This window comes from Bufo bufo, chromosome 8 (assembly GCF_905171765.1).
Source record: "Bufo bufo chromosome 8, aBufBuf1.1, whole genome shotgun sequence".
Classification (NCBI taxonomy): domain Eukaryota; kingdom Metazoa; phylum Chordata; class Amphibia; order Anura; family Bufonidae; genus Bufo; species Bufo bufo.
The window spans coordinates 214,900,043-214,916,644 of record NC_053396.1 but is presented as its reverse complement, the minus strand read 5'-3'; the positions used below and the strand labels follow the sequence as shown (position 1 = coordinate 214,916,644).

At 40.2% G+C, this 16,602-nt stretch overlaps 1 protein-coding gene across 4 annotated transcripts in view; it reads right to left on the bottom strand.

Moving 5' to 3' along the window:
• DIAPH2 (diaphanous related formin 2) overlaps positions 1-16,602 on the bottom strand; it is a 1,253,176-nt gene that overhangs the window by 944,930 nt on the left and 291,644 nt on the right. For all 4 annotated transcript variants that reach the window (XM_040442348.1, XM_040442349.1, XM_040442347.1 and 1 more), the window contains one exon: positions 4,038-4,148. In XM_040442348.1, coding sequence (XP_040298282.1) covers positions 4,038-4,148 — 111 coding nt within the window. The remainder of the gene's footprint in view (positions 1-4,037; positions 4,149-16,602) is intronic.

The window sequence follows — 16,602 nt, the reverse complement described above, 5'->3', positions numbered from 1 at the left end:
TCTCGCCACTTCTGAAAAAGGGGTGTGCCTATAGCAGGAGGAGCGGGCCAGCAGGCCCCGCACATTTATCTTCAGTTACACCAGTTTTCTGCCATAAATGAATACAGAAATCCATAGCCGCTCCATGTTACTGTAGATTTATGTTTAGACACATGGACTGCCAGAGAACAGACTGGCGTAGAATGCCGAACTCTGATAAATCCCCCCCCCCCCCAACATTATTATTATTATTTTTTATATTTTTTAGAGGAAGGGGGATGTGGACTTATATTTTACATATTAAAATGCAATAGTTAAGTTGTCAAATAGTATATAACCTGGTGGCAAGGCTGTAAGATGTTGCTTTCCATTGTATTAAAAAGAAAAGAAACTTCCGAGGGTAATTCTGTATTATTGCCTCCATTTATCTGAAGTTAAGTGTTTCAGAATCGCAGAACCGGCGAGCGGCTTCGAGTCTTGAAAGCAGCGCACAGGCAAAACTGTTACACATGAGCAAAAGTCTATATGACACCAAACACATTAGGCATAAATATATCCCCAAGTTATTCAATTAAGGAAACAGACCATTTTATGGTCAACTCAATTTAAATTGTCGACTCGGCGCGCTCGCTGGTAAAACAATAATGTTTAAGGAAAATGTGCAGCGAACTCAAAGTCGCTGCCATGAAAATCTCTGCTGGGATCTGACCCGAGGCTGTCAACTGTCCTTGCCATGTCTCTGCTTGAATGAGCTTTAATTTATCCCCTGAGCATTGGGCCACCAAGAGAAAAGGAAATAATTCTGTTACAAAGACGGCGGCTATTTTAATATTTTTTTAAAGTCGGTTTAATTTACTGGAAGGTGACAAGAGGAGGAAATGAAGGAGTGGAACGTCTACAAGGTGCTTTACACACCACAGCCGCTGCAGATACATTGGTTGTAATGCTACGCCGGCCTCGGCTGTAATAATATACTGTGCGGAGTCTATGGCACTTCCAGTAAAGAGATGGGATATAAATGGCTGCAATTAACGAGGACGACATAATATGACTGGAAAGTTTTTTTTTTCTCTCCGTTTCATTAAAGTTTAATTTTATTACGTCGGCGGCAGCTAATAACTCAGACTGTGCTTATTGGTTATTTGTCCAAGCTGTTTGTGCAGTTATATTCCGTCTATTTTGCAGATTAAACATACCTTTTGGGAAGTGGAAATGTAATGTGAACCTTCTGAGCCCCAATTTATGGTCTGTAACAGGATTGCCTACAAATACTGGTGTTGTTTTTGGGTCCTCTCAGGGTCCTGATGCAAGTGATGGCTCTGTAGCCCCTATATAGTAGCTGCATTCCTGTTGAGATGTCATCTTTTCTTGGGTACTTGTCATTTTATGTATAACTTAAAGGTGTTGCTTTCCCCTGGGGGCCTCTTGGGCAGATCCTCCAGCATGGCTGGACCTGCAGACGGACCATACTTACCTGATGTCTGCAGCTGGGTTCTGGATCCTTTATTTCCCCCTGGCTGCTGCAGTTCTCAGTTCTCTCCGTGTCAACATTCGGTTTGTTGCAGGTCACGTGGCTGCTGCAGCCAATGACTGGCTACAGAGGTGATGGGTCTCCTATGCGTGACATGACCTAGTGACATGATGCATGAGAGACGCATCCCTGCTGCAGCCATTGACCTGTATCAAACCAGATGTTGACCCATGGAGAGCTGCAGTGGATTAGGGGAGAGCGAGGGAGCTGGAACCCAGCAGCAGGTATTGGTTAAGTTTAATTCCCTCCGCATGGGTGACCATACTTGGGGATCTGCCCTAGAGGCCCCCATGGGTGAGCAACCCCTTTAAACTCAAAGGTAAGTTCCAACGTTGGAGATACTTTGATGGGGCTGCCTTTTCACTACAACTCATTTTTATATTGAAGCTTATCAAGCTGATTGCCATGGGTCAGACTTCAGAAACCCCCTCAAAACGTCATGTTGGCCAATACAGGGGACAGATAGTATTACATAGCAACTACTTAAATAAATGGCCAGCAAGATATACAGTAGATGAGCCAGACACAGTGAAAGCTGCGGTTTGTGGCAGCTCTCCGCTCTGGTTAATGGGGGACTCATGGAAAGTAATCATCTTGATGAACAGATTTCAGGAATGAAGGCCTTCATGGATCACTGTGCCCATGACTTATCAAAAGTGCATTGCATAAACACATGCAAAACCATTTATTTTAAGCATTCTATGCATTTGGAGGTCAGTCGAAATCCCTTACTCAGCTTATGACCTTCTCTTTGCGAAAACTGGCCTCCTCGCTGAATCTGTTGTGGTTCTAATGATCAGCCCAGTGTTTAGCGTCCACCCTGGACATATACAGTACAGACCAAAAGTTTGGACACACCTTCTCATTCAAAGAGTTTTCTTTATTTTCATGACTATGAAAATTGTAGATTCACACTGAAGGCATCAAAACTATGAACATGTGGAATTATATACATAACAAACAAGTGTGAAACAACTGAAAATATGTCATATTCTAGGTTCTTCAAAGTAGCCACCTTTTGCTTTGATTACTGCTTTGCACACTCTTGGCATTCTCTTGATGAGCTTCAAGAGGTAGTCCCCTGAAATGGTTTTCACTTCACAGGTGTGCCCTGTCAGGTTTAATAAGTGGGATTTATTGCCTTATAAATGGGGTTGGGACCATCAGTTGCGTTGAGGAGAAGTCAGGTGGATACACAGCTGATAGTCCTACTGAATAGACTGTTAGAATTTGCATTATGGCAAGAAAAAGCAGCTAAGTAAAGAAAAACCAGTGCCCATCATTACTTTAAGAAATGAAGGTCAGTCAGTCAGCCGAAAAATTGGGAAAAATTTGAAAGTAAGGGCTATTTGACCATGAAGGAGAGTGATGGGGTGCTGCGCCAGATGACCTGGCCTCCACAGTCACCGGACCTGAACCCAATCGAGATGGTTTGGGGTGAGCTGGACCGCAGAGTGAAGGCAAAAGGGCCAACAAGTGCTAAGCATCTCTGGGAACTCCTCCAAGACTGTTGGAAGACCATTTCAGGGGACTACCTCTTGAAGCTCATCAAGAGAATGCCAAGAGTGTGCAAAGCAGTAATCAAAGCAAAAGGTGGCTACTTTGAAGAACCTCGAATATGACATATTTTCAGTTGTTTCACACTTGTTTGTTATGTATATAATTCCACATGTGTTAATTCATAGTTTTGAGCCTTCATAGTCATGAAAATAAAGAAAACTCTTTGAATGAGAAGGTGTGTCCAAACTTTTGGTCTGTACTGTAGGTATCATGACCCTCTGATTTCTTACTTCCGCCTTCTATGCAAACATTTTTGTGACTGGGGAGAGGTCAAGCTAAAGGTTCTTGGTAATACCTTGCAAGAGACATCAATAGTAGATTCTAAGGATGAGTGAATCGGGATTTGGGATTCGTTCCAAATTTCTTAAAAAGTTTGGATTCACACAAAGCAGAATTTTTTGTGAGAGACAGACAGGAAAATGTATGCAAATTCTCATGTCTAATATCTGCTGGCTATCTTTCTCCTTGGTTCAGGACGAATCGATTCGTGCCTGAACCAAATTTTTCAAAAAATTCTGAGAACCTGAAAGGAAACAAATCTTGACAGGTTCGCTCATCTCCAGTAGATCCACTAGTTTTGGACATAAATAAATACTCAATGGGGATCATTGTTTTCAGTAACCTGGGGGCTGCTGTGCTTTGAAGCTGGCCACACTCACAGTATATGTAAATTGGTCAAACCTACAGATTTTTAAGGACCAGATTACCATCTATTGCATATGTGGTCCTCCCACTTTCCTCTGACGGTAAGTGATGGGGTAGATGTTGGATTTCAACTGCCCAACCTTTTTTTCTCAGAGAGATAAGCCGGTACCGGTGGCATCTGACAGTGGTTTCCTTCTCTCTTCCAATCGAAAGCAGATGCTCGAGTTGAGCATGCACATGTGTAGGGTGATTGATCAGAAGAGATATCTTAAGTGTATGGCTGGAATGATTATTACAGATGGGAAAGGTCATTTTTACTTACAGGTAATATTTGTTTCAACCCGCATCGTAAGAACTCATTCCTCAGATGTATCCTGAAGTCCAGATCCTCTGGAGAGGTCAGAAGTGCGTTTATAAATTGCATACAAGAAACCTAAAAACAGAATTCAGAAATTAGTATGAAAATGAAACACAAGCGGAGGAATAATTATGCATGTGGGTCCAAACATCGTCCTCCAAATGACATTATCCAATGCTTAATTATAGATTACAATGTGTCCTTCACCTGCCCATGCAATGGGAGAGCATGGATATTTAATAAGTTTTTTTGTAGTGTCAAAGATGAATGTAATGAATATTATGACTGATGATTCATTTGAAAACTTACTTCTCTCTCTTGATATCAGTCGGGACGCCTTAGTATTCTTTCAATTTGGTGGAAAATTAACCCATGCTATCTTCTTTAACAACCTGACCTCTAAAGACACATCGCCAAACTCCTGAGACTCCTGACGGGCATTCAGCACCTTCATGATCCCCCCACCACTTACGGTTCCCCATAGGGGAAGACTAGGTAACTTTTTTGCACAGGGATGATGAGGAGTAGGGGTAGTAAGCAGCTTCATAGTGAACCATTATAGGGGGGCATCATTTATGGATTTAAAAAATAGACAGCACATGCAAAGGTATGACATGCAAGGGCTGGGGGTCCAACTTTTTCTGACTCTTACGGAATTCAGGCATGATTCCCAGCCAACACCTATAATGTTAAACTTAAAGGGGTTGTCTCCCTTCAGCAAATGGCATTTACAGTATCATGTAGAAGAAGTTAATACAAGGCATTTCCTAATATATTATTATTATTATTATTATTATTATTATTATTATTATTATTATCATTATCCATATTGCCTCCTTTGCTGGCTGGATTCATTTTTCCAGCACACTATACATAGCTTGTTTCCATGGTTATGACCACCCTGCAATCCATCAGGGGTGGTCGTGCTTGCACACTAAATTAAAATGCTCCAGCCTATGGTCCCAGCCACCAGAGAGGTTGGCACGTTTTCTTATAGTGTTCAAGCACGGCCACCGCTGATGGATTACAGGGTGGTCGTAACCATGAAATTGAGGAGTGTATAATGTGATGAATACAGCCAGGAAAGGAGGCAACATGGACAATAACAATACATTAGTAGTCTCTACATCATAAATGTCACTTGCTGAAGCGAAACAACCCTTTTAAAGGGATATTCCAGTTACAATAATTTCTTGTCTATCCACTGGAGAAGGGATAACTGTTAGATCAATAGAGGTCTGACTACTGGGACCCCCACCGGTCACAAGAATAGGACTCTTGTGCCCACATGGAGCAGTGGTCAAGCATGGCCATGTCCACTCCATTCATCTCTATGGGACCGATGGAGATCTCCGATTGCTGTACCAAGGAACTCTAAGTGTCCTTCACCTATCCATGCTAAGGAAATATCTCCACCCCTGTCTATGGACTGCTGTTGCATTTGAGTGCCATTTAAGTCAGACACAAACCATAAAAGTGTTTTGGTGAGAAAATCTTACTTTTTGTAACCTTATACAACCCCTTTAAACATTCTTTCCAACCTTGAAATCGGTAATAAAAAGAATTGCTGTAAAAAAAAAACTGACGGACATAAACTACATATGCATCTGTTTGCAAGCTTGAAGATTAAAGGAGAAGTGACAATCCTTTAAAAATGTCTTCATTTCAAATTGTGAACCCAGTCTTGTTGGTACAAATGACTGACCTAACCATTACGGTAGAAGCTTCTCTGTTGTACGCTAATTTATAGCTAAATTCTGTTACTTGTAGCATCGGAGTTCACCACATCGCTAATTACAAGTCCTTCACAGAGACTCAAATGCAACAGCTCCACCACCAATAAGATTTCATCCATGCAAAGTATTCATTTTTTTTATGCAAATATTACTATTTTTTGATAGTTCATTAAATGTAACCGGAAAGAACAGAAGGTTTAGTGGTAATTATTCATGTAATAGTTGCTAATTCTCCAGAACATACCAGGGATACCAAAGTACTCTCATGGGACACTGGATCCTGTTACGGGCACAGAAATGCACCAACATATGCTGATAACTACCTGACTCCCAATCAGACTCAATTGTATCTGTCATGAAGGGTTGGGAACCGAGCAACCCTGTACTTTACCTGCACTGCTGTCCCTACATACTTCCATGATCTGCCCTAAATGGTGGCCTACAACTTGACAATTGTCTCTAACGTGACTTAGTGCACGGGCCTAAACATAATGGTATAAAAGAGTTGTCAAACAGAATGAGGTCAAAACCAGGACCAGATCAGAATCCAAAAGTTAAGTCAGATACACAGCAGAGAGAAACTAGAGGATAATGTCAGAGACAAAGTCAGAACATAGTGTTAAAGTCAGAGAAACAAGTAAAAGGTCAGTAATCCAGAGTAAGAAACACAAAATACTAATTATAGGCAACTATGGCTAATAGTTGAAATAGCCCGCCCTCAGGAAGTATGTGACACCGATGCTGAGCCTGATTGGTTCACATCCCCGATAGGTTGGACCAGCCCAACTTTCATCGGGTCTGGTTGAAGTAGTAACAAAGCAACATCAGCAGCAATGAAGTAGTGCATTTGGACCCACCGGGAAAGGGCAGACGGGTAAATACTGACAGTATCCTCCCGTTCACCTGTCATCTGACCAGGTGATGGACCCTTTCTGTTCCTGGATTTACAACAGTGTGATGGTTGCACAAACATTGCCAGTCTGTAGTTACCTAAGCCACATCATCATCCTTGTGCTTGAGCAGGTCTTGTTTTACTGGAGCTCAGTGACATGAAAGAAGATGCCAAGCCACGTGCCCGTCCACAAATTAATAAAGACTGGAGGTGCCATCTGCTCTGCTTGTTTGCTGCCAGCAGAACTGCTAGCTTAATGGATTGTATTAATACATTACTGGTGAAGGAGACTTTTCCATCAGAAGCAAGTTAATGACTCTTGTAGTTATTTTTCTACTTCTGAGCAGGTTTGCCAGTCTTATAAAAATCTTATAAAAGGTTTGGCTTTTCCTGCAGCTTGATGTGATTCCATCTGTGTTAGCGTAGGTGACTGAATATCTCTGATATGTAGAAATTACAGGCGCTACTCAGAGGAGAAGTGACGAATGTGCACACACGGCATAGGGATAGATGGAGCAGAGATGTCATTGGTATCATCTTATGGTGTCATGGGAGCCAGGAAACCGGACCACATGCAAACGCCGGTAAAATAAAGTCGTTTATTTAAAGGAACATAAATAAACATTCTTTAGGGACAGTGAGGTTGGGAAGAAGCCGGCAAAGTCCAATGCAGGTAGTCGTCCAAGCCGGAATCACGTCCAAAGCGGGTAGTCGTCCAAGCAGGGGTCAGGTCCAAAGCAGGTAGTCGTCCAAGCCGGGGTCAGATCCAAAGTGGGTGCGTCTTCCGATGCGGGGTGGAGAGCCAGAGGAAACGTCAGCCAGGCCGGATCATACACAGGAACACACAAGGAGCTCAGACTGCCAGAGATGCACCTTGGAGAACAAACGCAAGGGCAATGAACCTGAAGCCTGAGCAGACTGATATAGTCACTGTGCGACGCCCGGGCAGCAGGCAAGTGATGATGCACTCAGAGGTTATAAGAGACTGAAGTCTGCACATGTCCAAAATGGCGCCACCATGAGGACAAGGTAAGACCTTGACATATGGGCAGCTATAGATAAAAGAGTATGTGTCTCTATTACAGATGAGCAAATCCAAATCTCAGATTTTTTTAGGCACCAAATCGAACCCAAATCTTTTCGGGTTCAAATCGGACAAATCTTGTAAAATGGGGCCGAGCGCCTAAGCAATTAATAGTGTTCTGTTACCACGAGGCAGGAGGTAATTGCAGTCAGTTGCGGCCAAACAGTAACCACAGTTTGCGGCCGCAACGATAAAACTAGACACAGTAATACCTGACGCTGTATCAGACTGAAGTGATGGAAAAATGAAAAGATTAGTAAAAAATTTATGAAATGCGAAAGGAGCTTTTTTTTTTTTTTTTTTAAATATGTGTTTAGAAGACTAGAGGAGGTTATATACCAAGTCGAGGGCAACTGGAGCAACTTTGGTTCAGAAAGAATAGATTCTGACCCAAACTGAGGTTTTGGAAAAATTTGGCGAATCCGAAACGAACCGAATCTTGGAAGATTGGTTCATCTCTAATCTCTTTGAAATATATGAAAGGTTTATCACAAAGTATTATGCAGCCTCTATGTTTCAACGTGTGGTAGACTGGTCCCGACATACCCAGTTCAAACAATGGATTTCCATTGAACAATTCACATCCTGGACTCCTTTGGCCCTTCTGCCATGGACAGATAGGAAAGTTCCTAGTGACCTCTCCTCTCATCCTCTCATAGGCCCTACCCTGACTCAATTCCGTAAGTACCAACAGATCTCTACAATCTCCCCCACGCCCTCCCCAATGTTCCCTGTCTTGGGACATCCGGACTTCCCGGCAGGTAGCTCAGGGATTCCGTTTGCACAGTGGAGATCGAGTGGTAGGTGTCGGGCACCATTCTTTAGAATATCTGGTAGGTGGCTTACTTATTCGGAACTATTAGGACTGACGGATCCCTGCCCTCTAGAGAGCGAAAAAATAGGTCCTTGGAGATAAAGACAGCTTCCTTTCTTCTATCCCTTCCTCTCAGGGTTCTGATAGGGCACTCACTCCTTTTGAAAAGACATGTATTGGCTCCGGCCTTTATCGGCACTCTCTCTCAGAATTATACAAGGCATTGGTAACGCCGGGATCGGACTATCTCACCTCTTACTCAGCCAAATGGGCTCAGGACTTGCAGAAGGATATCTCCTCCGACCAGTGGCTTAGAATTCTCCAGTTTGCCCATAAATCATCCATTGCCAGTAAATATCAGGAGGCCAGTTACAAATTGCTGTCAAGATGGTATTATGTCCCAACCCGTCTCCAGAGAATGTTCCCGTCGGCATCTCCTCTATGCTGGCGTTGCGACTCCCACCAAGATTCCCTCCTGCATATTTTCTGGCAATGTGACAAAATCAAACCTTTCTGGGAATCTGTTCATGAGACCCTGACTTTCATTTTTCCCTTTTCAATTCCTAACACACCAGAGTTTTTCTTACTCTTTCTCTCGGATTTACCGTTGATCCTATTTCAACGATGCCGTTTGCGTCACCTGGTTATAGCAGCTAGGTCTTGTATCCCTGCGAGGTGGAAGTCTGTTTCTCCTCCCTCCATGGGAATGTGGATTCAGAAGGTTGAAGAGATATGGAGAATGGAGGAACTCACAGCATCTTTGAATGGTGGTAACAGAGCTTTTGTTGCTATGTGGTCTCCCTGGTTCACCTTTCAGGACTCCTCGGAGTATCGGAATTTGATGGCTTGAGAGTCTCGTCTGGACAATCCTGTACACTTTACTTATCCCCCCTGCTACCTTAATCCTTTGCCCCTTAATTCCTCCTTTTGTATCCTTGTCCTGTGTCCTCCCCCTTTCATGTTGTTGTTTGTTGAATTTTCTTTTATTTTCATGCGGAGGCCACGTCTTCTTTGGCCCTTTGTTTTTTGTATGGTTCTTGTCAGATGAATCAAGGTGCTTTATTGTCACCATAGGCTGAATATCAAACGCAGACTTATGTGTTGTAATTGTTTATGCATTGTTGGATTATGCTCCATGATGTCAGTCGGCATGGGTCGACTATTATTTTCTAATGTATGTGATTCAACATGTATGTGATTCAACATAATCTTGTTCTTTTGCAAAATAGAAATAAAGAATAAAAAAATAAAAAAATAAAGGTTTATCACATTTGGACATCTTTTTCGCAGTGATCCATCAAAGGGGCAGATAGACTAGGCAGCAAGCCCCTCTGACTTGGCCAGAGTATTCAGATCTAAAGCTAGGCTAATAAACGGAACCTTTGCCCTGGATTAAAGTCTGGTGTCAATGGTTTGTGTATGAGGAGCAGAATGCTGGTGGGAGGAAGAGGACGGAAAGATAAAAAAAAGAGGAAGAAGAAAAATAAATAGGAAAACAAAGGAAGAAGGGAAAGAGGAAGATGGAAAAGAGCAAGGAAGAAGAAAAAAAGAGGAAAAAAGGAAGACGATGAAGAAGAAAAATAAGGGAACAATTTAGAAGAAGAAAGAGGAAGAAGAAACATAAAGAAAGAAAGAAAATAATAATAATAAGAAGAGTAGTGTTTGCCATATGGGGCTACAATGTCAGTGATTGGGGATAATGCACTATATCTAAACAGACTCAGTTTGCGATGTTGACACGCTCAGCTCTGCTACATCTGTGGATATTCTTTGTGCTGATTGTATCCATCCTAAAGATTGTTATCAGGACAGATTCCCACCGGATGAACACAGCTGACCTTGTATCAACACCTTGACCTGAGAAGAGGCAAATAAAATGAGAGAGTGTGCCCCTCCATCACTTATCCTCCTCCTCAGTCTCTCATATTAGCTTGTAAAGATTACAGAGCTCTGGGTGTCAGACGGCCTTAACCTCTGAGGGAAGAGTCATCCTCTCAATCATTATCTCATTCCACCAGTGATCCCAAGGACTTGACTTCTCTCCTCCTTCGCCAACATCCACAGCTTAAATAAATACGTCTGTAGAATTCTCCGCTCATCACATCCTGAGGAGCCATCAGCACATGACCCCAACTACGTGCATTATGCCGTATTAATATATATGGGAATATGGCGGATAACTTTACTGTCGCGGGTAGCTCAGCAGACAGTATCACACATGATAGGCTTAGATACAACCGTTCGGCAGCACAGCATCATGTATAATATACACAGCAGAGAGCATCTTATAGGTTGAGATTAGATACACCGATTCATCAGACAGTGTCCCACATTATAGGCTTAGATACAATGGCTCGGCTGAGAGCATCCCACATGATGGGATTAAACACACAACTCGGCCGTACTGTACCACACGTAAAGAGCCAGTGTATCTAAGTCCATTGTGAATAACATATGTAACGTATGCGGTTTGTTGACTTTAAACACCCTAGGCACGAGCCTATTGACATCGGTGGTACCTTGGTTGAGATTGTTCACGGCATAAAGTTTCTCGGGGTCCATGTTTGAGATAATCTGACATGGTCTTTCCATACTTCATCATTGGGCAAAAAGGCGAATCAACGTCTGTTTTTTTTAGACAGCGCCTTTAGTTCCTCTGTACTTAGAACTTTTCATCGAGGTTATGTAACTGTATTACTTTATGACATGGAGGTTGTACCGGTATGGAAAAAAAGGCATTGCAAAAAGTGGTAAAGGTCGCTGAGAAGATTATTGGGGCTTCTTTGCCTAGCATTGAGTATGTGGCTGAAAGACGGGCGGCTCATATGGCGAGAAGCATGATTGGGGATTCGTCGCACCCCTGCCAGAGTCTGTGTAATCTTTTACCGTTAGGAAGAAGGTAAAGGAGTTTGTGATATAACATAAATCAGTATATAAATAGTAATTATCCGTCAGGAATTAGATTTTCAAATAACGAGATGAATTGGTAGGGCCTTTATTATTTTCTATTTCCATATGTATTGTTTTTAGGGTGCTATCTCTTTTAACTTGATTTGTATGCTCGTAATTTCCTTTCCTGAGCTTCTTATACCGTGAAATGACAATAAACTGTCTCTTGTCTTGTCTTGTGTGTGATACAGTCTGCTGAGCTGTGTATCTAATCCTATCCTGTGTGATACTATCTGCTGAGCTGTGTATCTAATCCTATCCTGTGTGATACTATCTGCTGAGCTGTGTATCTAATCCTATCATGTATGATACTGTCTGCTGAGCTGTGTATCTAATCCTATAGTGTGTAATACTGTCTGCTGAGCTGTGTATCTAAGCCTATTATGTATGATACTGTCTGCTGAGCTGTGTATCTAATCCTATCCTGTGTGATAATGTCTGCTGAGCTGTGTATCTAATCCTATCCTGTGTGATATTGTTTCCTGAACATCATGTTATATTGTCTCCCAAGCTAGTGTATCTCAGTGATATAACACATGATAAGATTAGATACACTGTCTCAAGAGACATCTTACAGAGCAGTGCACTTCACCTCTGTGTCAAGAAGGACGGTCGGCAGAGACTGAGGATCTACAATATGAACAGTGCAGACAGATTCAGCATTAGGATGTCCATGAACTTAGTGATAACTTTCAATAAAGATCCTGGCTAAGCTTCCAACAAAGGTTGGAGGAACTGTGGGTCAAACATGGGGGTTAGGAATCGGACACTGCCAGGGTAATGTTCCGGGGTTTTGTGTGGCAGAGACATATTGAGAAGATAACCAGCCCTTTTCACATGCAGTAAAGTCTATTGCCATAAACGTGCAGTAACCTTTTGGTCTCAATCCAGCAAGTGGTTTTTAGTGGTCCTCAACCATCTTCAAATGTCTGCTCTCTTTCTCTCAGCGGTAGACCTTCAGTTCAGTTGTTTCTCTGGCAGCTTTCAATTTTAGGAATGAAGGTTTCCTGGACTAGGCCTAGCTGTAAGGAGCTCAAACATACACATTCTCCTTCTAGGCCTGCTCAGCAAAGACTCCTAACTAAAGGGATGGGGCAAGCATATCTTCTGGCATACTATACGAAGACTGTCAGTATTAACTGATTGCTGCCTATACACAACCATTTGGGATTCACAATGCACAAAAAAAGAATACTTTTACTAATTAAATACTTTAGCAATAACTCACAATATTAAATGGGTTTTCCGAGATTTTTATACTGATGACCTATCCTCTAAATAGGTCATTAATATCTGATCGATGGAGATCCGACACCCGGGCCCCCCACCCACCCAATCAGCTGTTTGAGATGGCTCAGGTGAGCGCCGCTGCCTTCACCCAGATTTTGCTAGGCTGAGTGATGACACGTTCATCAGTCACGTGGCCAAGAAGCAGCTCAGACCCATTCAAGTGAATGGTGCTGAGCTGCAATACCATCCACAGCTGCTATACAATGTACAAAGTGCCGCTGCCTTTTCAAAACAGCTAATTGGTGGGGGTCCCGGGTGTAGGACCCCCACTGATCAGATACAGGAAAGGTCATCAGTAAAAAAAAAAATCTTGGAAAACTCTTTTAACTCTTTTGCAGTAATCCAGTGGGTCAGTTCAGAGAGATAGATAGATAAATAGATAGATAGATTATAATAAAATAGAATAGAATAGAGGATAAGGATGAAACGGGTTATATGTCTGCTGGCTTTTTTTTATTATAAAGCCTTCGGAAAAGTGCTGGCGTACTTTGGCGTTGCTTACTGGTCCTGACAATTATAGCATACAGAGTGTAAATTGGTTAAGTGACTACTGTCCACTTATTTGCTGCAGATTCTGCACAATTGAAAACATTTTCAGCCCGGCACATGTGCTATTAAACAAAGCAAGCAGTAAGTGTCTGAACACAAAGGCAATAATCTTCAGGATACAACCATTATCAGTGCTTAATGTCCCAAGGCTAAGGTGGCCGTTTGTAAAAATCTAACAAAACCATTGTTAGCTGTGTTAACAACCAATTTCCCTGCAAAAGGCTGTTATACAAAGTTCTACACAACAATAAAATGGATATACAGCAGTCGGGAAGCTAATAATAGAAACAAGTTTAACAATCGCACGCTGCCTCTAAGTATGCTTCCTGTTAAAAAGGCCAAGAATAAGATAATCGGTCGGATGACATAGGGTCATGTAATAAAATAATATGCTTTTAGTTAAGATTACTAATATTATGCAAATGGTCAACATAACTGAAGAGAAATCTGCAGAGGAATTGAGCACAGTATAATACTGTCCATATGCACAACAATATAACTACTATAATACTGCTCCTATGTACAAGAATATAACTACTATAATACTGCTCCTATGTACAAGAATTTAACTACTATAATACTGCTCCTATGTACAAGAATATAACTACTATAATACTGCCTCCTATGTACAAGAATATAACTACTATAATACTGCTCCTATGTACAGGAATATAACTACTATAATACTGCTCCTATGTACAAGAATATAACTACTATAATACTGCTCCTATGTACAAGAATATAACTACTATAATACTGCCTTCTATGTACAAGAATATAACTACTATAATACTGCCCCCGACGTATAAGAATATAACTACTATAATACTGCTCCTATATACAAGAATATAACTACTACAATACTGTCTCCTATGTACAAGAATATAACTACTATAATACTGCCCCCTACGTATAAGAATAGAACTGCTGTAATACTGCCTCCTATGTACAAGAATATAACTACTACACTACTGTTTCCTAAGTACAAGAATATAACTACTATAATACTGCCCCCTACGTATAAGAACATAACTACTATAATACTGCTCCTATGTACAAGAATATAACTACTACAATACTACCTCCTATGTACAAGAATATAACTACTATAATACTGCTCCTATGTACAAGAATATAACTAGTATAATACTGCCTCCTATGTACAAGAATATAACTGCTATAATACTGCCTCCTATGTACAAAAATATAACTGCTATAATAAAGCCTCCTATGTACAAAAATATAACTACTATAATACTGCCACCTAGGTACAAGAATATAACTACTATAATACTGCCTCCTATGTACAAGAATATAACTACTATAATACTGCTCCTATGTACAAGAATATAACTACTATAATACTGCTCCTATGTACAAGAATATAACTACAATAATACTGCTCCTGTGTATAAGAAAATAACTACTATAATACTGCCTCCTATGTACAAGAATATAACTACTATAATACTGCTCCTATGTACAAGAATATAACTACTATAATACTGTCTCCTATGTACAAGAATATAACTACTATAATACTGCTCCTATGTACAAGAATATAACTACTATAATACTGTCTCCTATGTACAAGACTATAACTACTATAATACTGCTCCTATGTACAAGAATATAACTACCATAATACTGCTCCTATGTACAAGAATATAACTACTATAATACTGCTCCTATGTACAAGAATATAACTACTATAATACTGCTCCTATGTACAAGAATATAACTACTATAATACTGCCTCCTATGTACAAGAATATAACTACTATAATACTGCTCCTATGTACAAGAATATAACTACTATAATACTGCTCCTGTGTACAAGAATATAACTACTATAATACTGCCTCCTATGTACAAGAATATAACTACTATAATACTGCTCCTATGTACAAGAATATAACTACTATAATACTGCCTCCTATGTACAAGAATATAACTACTATAATACTGTCTCCTATGTACAAGAATATAACTACTATAATACTGCTCCTATGTACAAGAATATAACTACTATAATACTGTCTCCTATGTACAAGAATATAACTACTATAATACTGCTCCTATGTACAAGAATATAACTACCATAATACTGCTCCTATGTACAAGAATATAACTACTATAATACTGCTCCTATGTACAAGAATATAACTACTATAATACTGCTCCTATGTACAAGAATATAACTACTATAATACTGCTCCTATGTACAAGAATATAACTACTATAATACTGCTCCTATGTACAAGAATATAACTACAATAATACTGCTCCTGTGTACAAGAATATAGCTACTATAATACTGCCTCCTATGTACAAGAATATAACTACTATAATACTGCTCCTATGTACAAGAATATAACTACTATAATACTGCTCCTATGTACAAGAATATAACTACTATAATACTGCCTCCTATGTACAAGAATATAACTACTATAATACTGCTCCTATGTACAAGAATATAACTACTATAATACTGCTCCTATGTACAAGAATATAACTACTATAATACTGCTCCTATGTACAAGAATTTAACTACTATAATACTGCTCCTATGTACAAGAATATAACTACTATAATACTGCCTCCTATGTACAAGAATATAACTACTATAATACTGCTCCTATGTACAGGAATATAACTACTATAATACTGCTCCTATGTACAAGAATATAACTACTATAATACTGCTCCTATGTACAAGAATATAACTACTATAATACTGCCTTCTATGTACAAGAATATAACTACTATAATACTGCCCCCGACGTATAAGAATATAACTACTATAATACTGCTCCTATATACAAGAATATAACTACTACAATACTGTCTCCTATGTACAAGAATATAACTACTATAATACTGCCCCCTACGTATAAGAATAGAACTGCTGTAATACTGCCTCCTATGTACAAGAATATAACTACTACACTACTGTTTCCTAAGTACAAGAATATAACTACTATAATACTGCCCCCTACGTATAAGAACATAACTACTATAATACTGCTCCTATGTACAAGAATATAACTACTACAATACTACCTCCTATGTACAAGAATATAACTACTATAATACTGCTCCTATGTACAAGAATATAACTAGTATAATACTGCCTCCTATGTACAAGAATATAACTGCTATAATACTGCCTCCTATGTACAAAAATATAACTGCTATAATAAAGCCTCCTA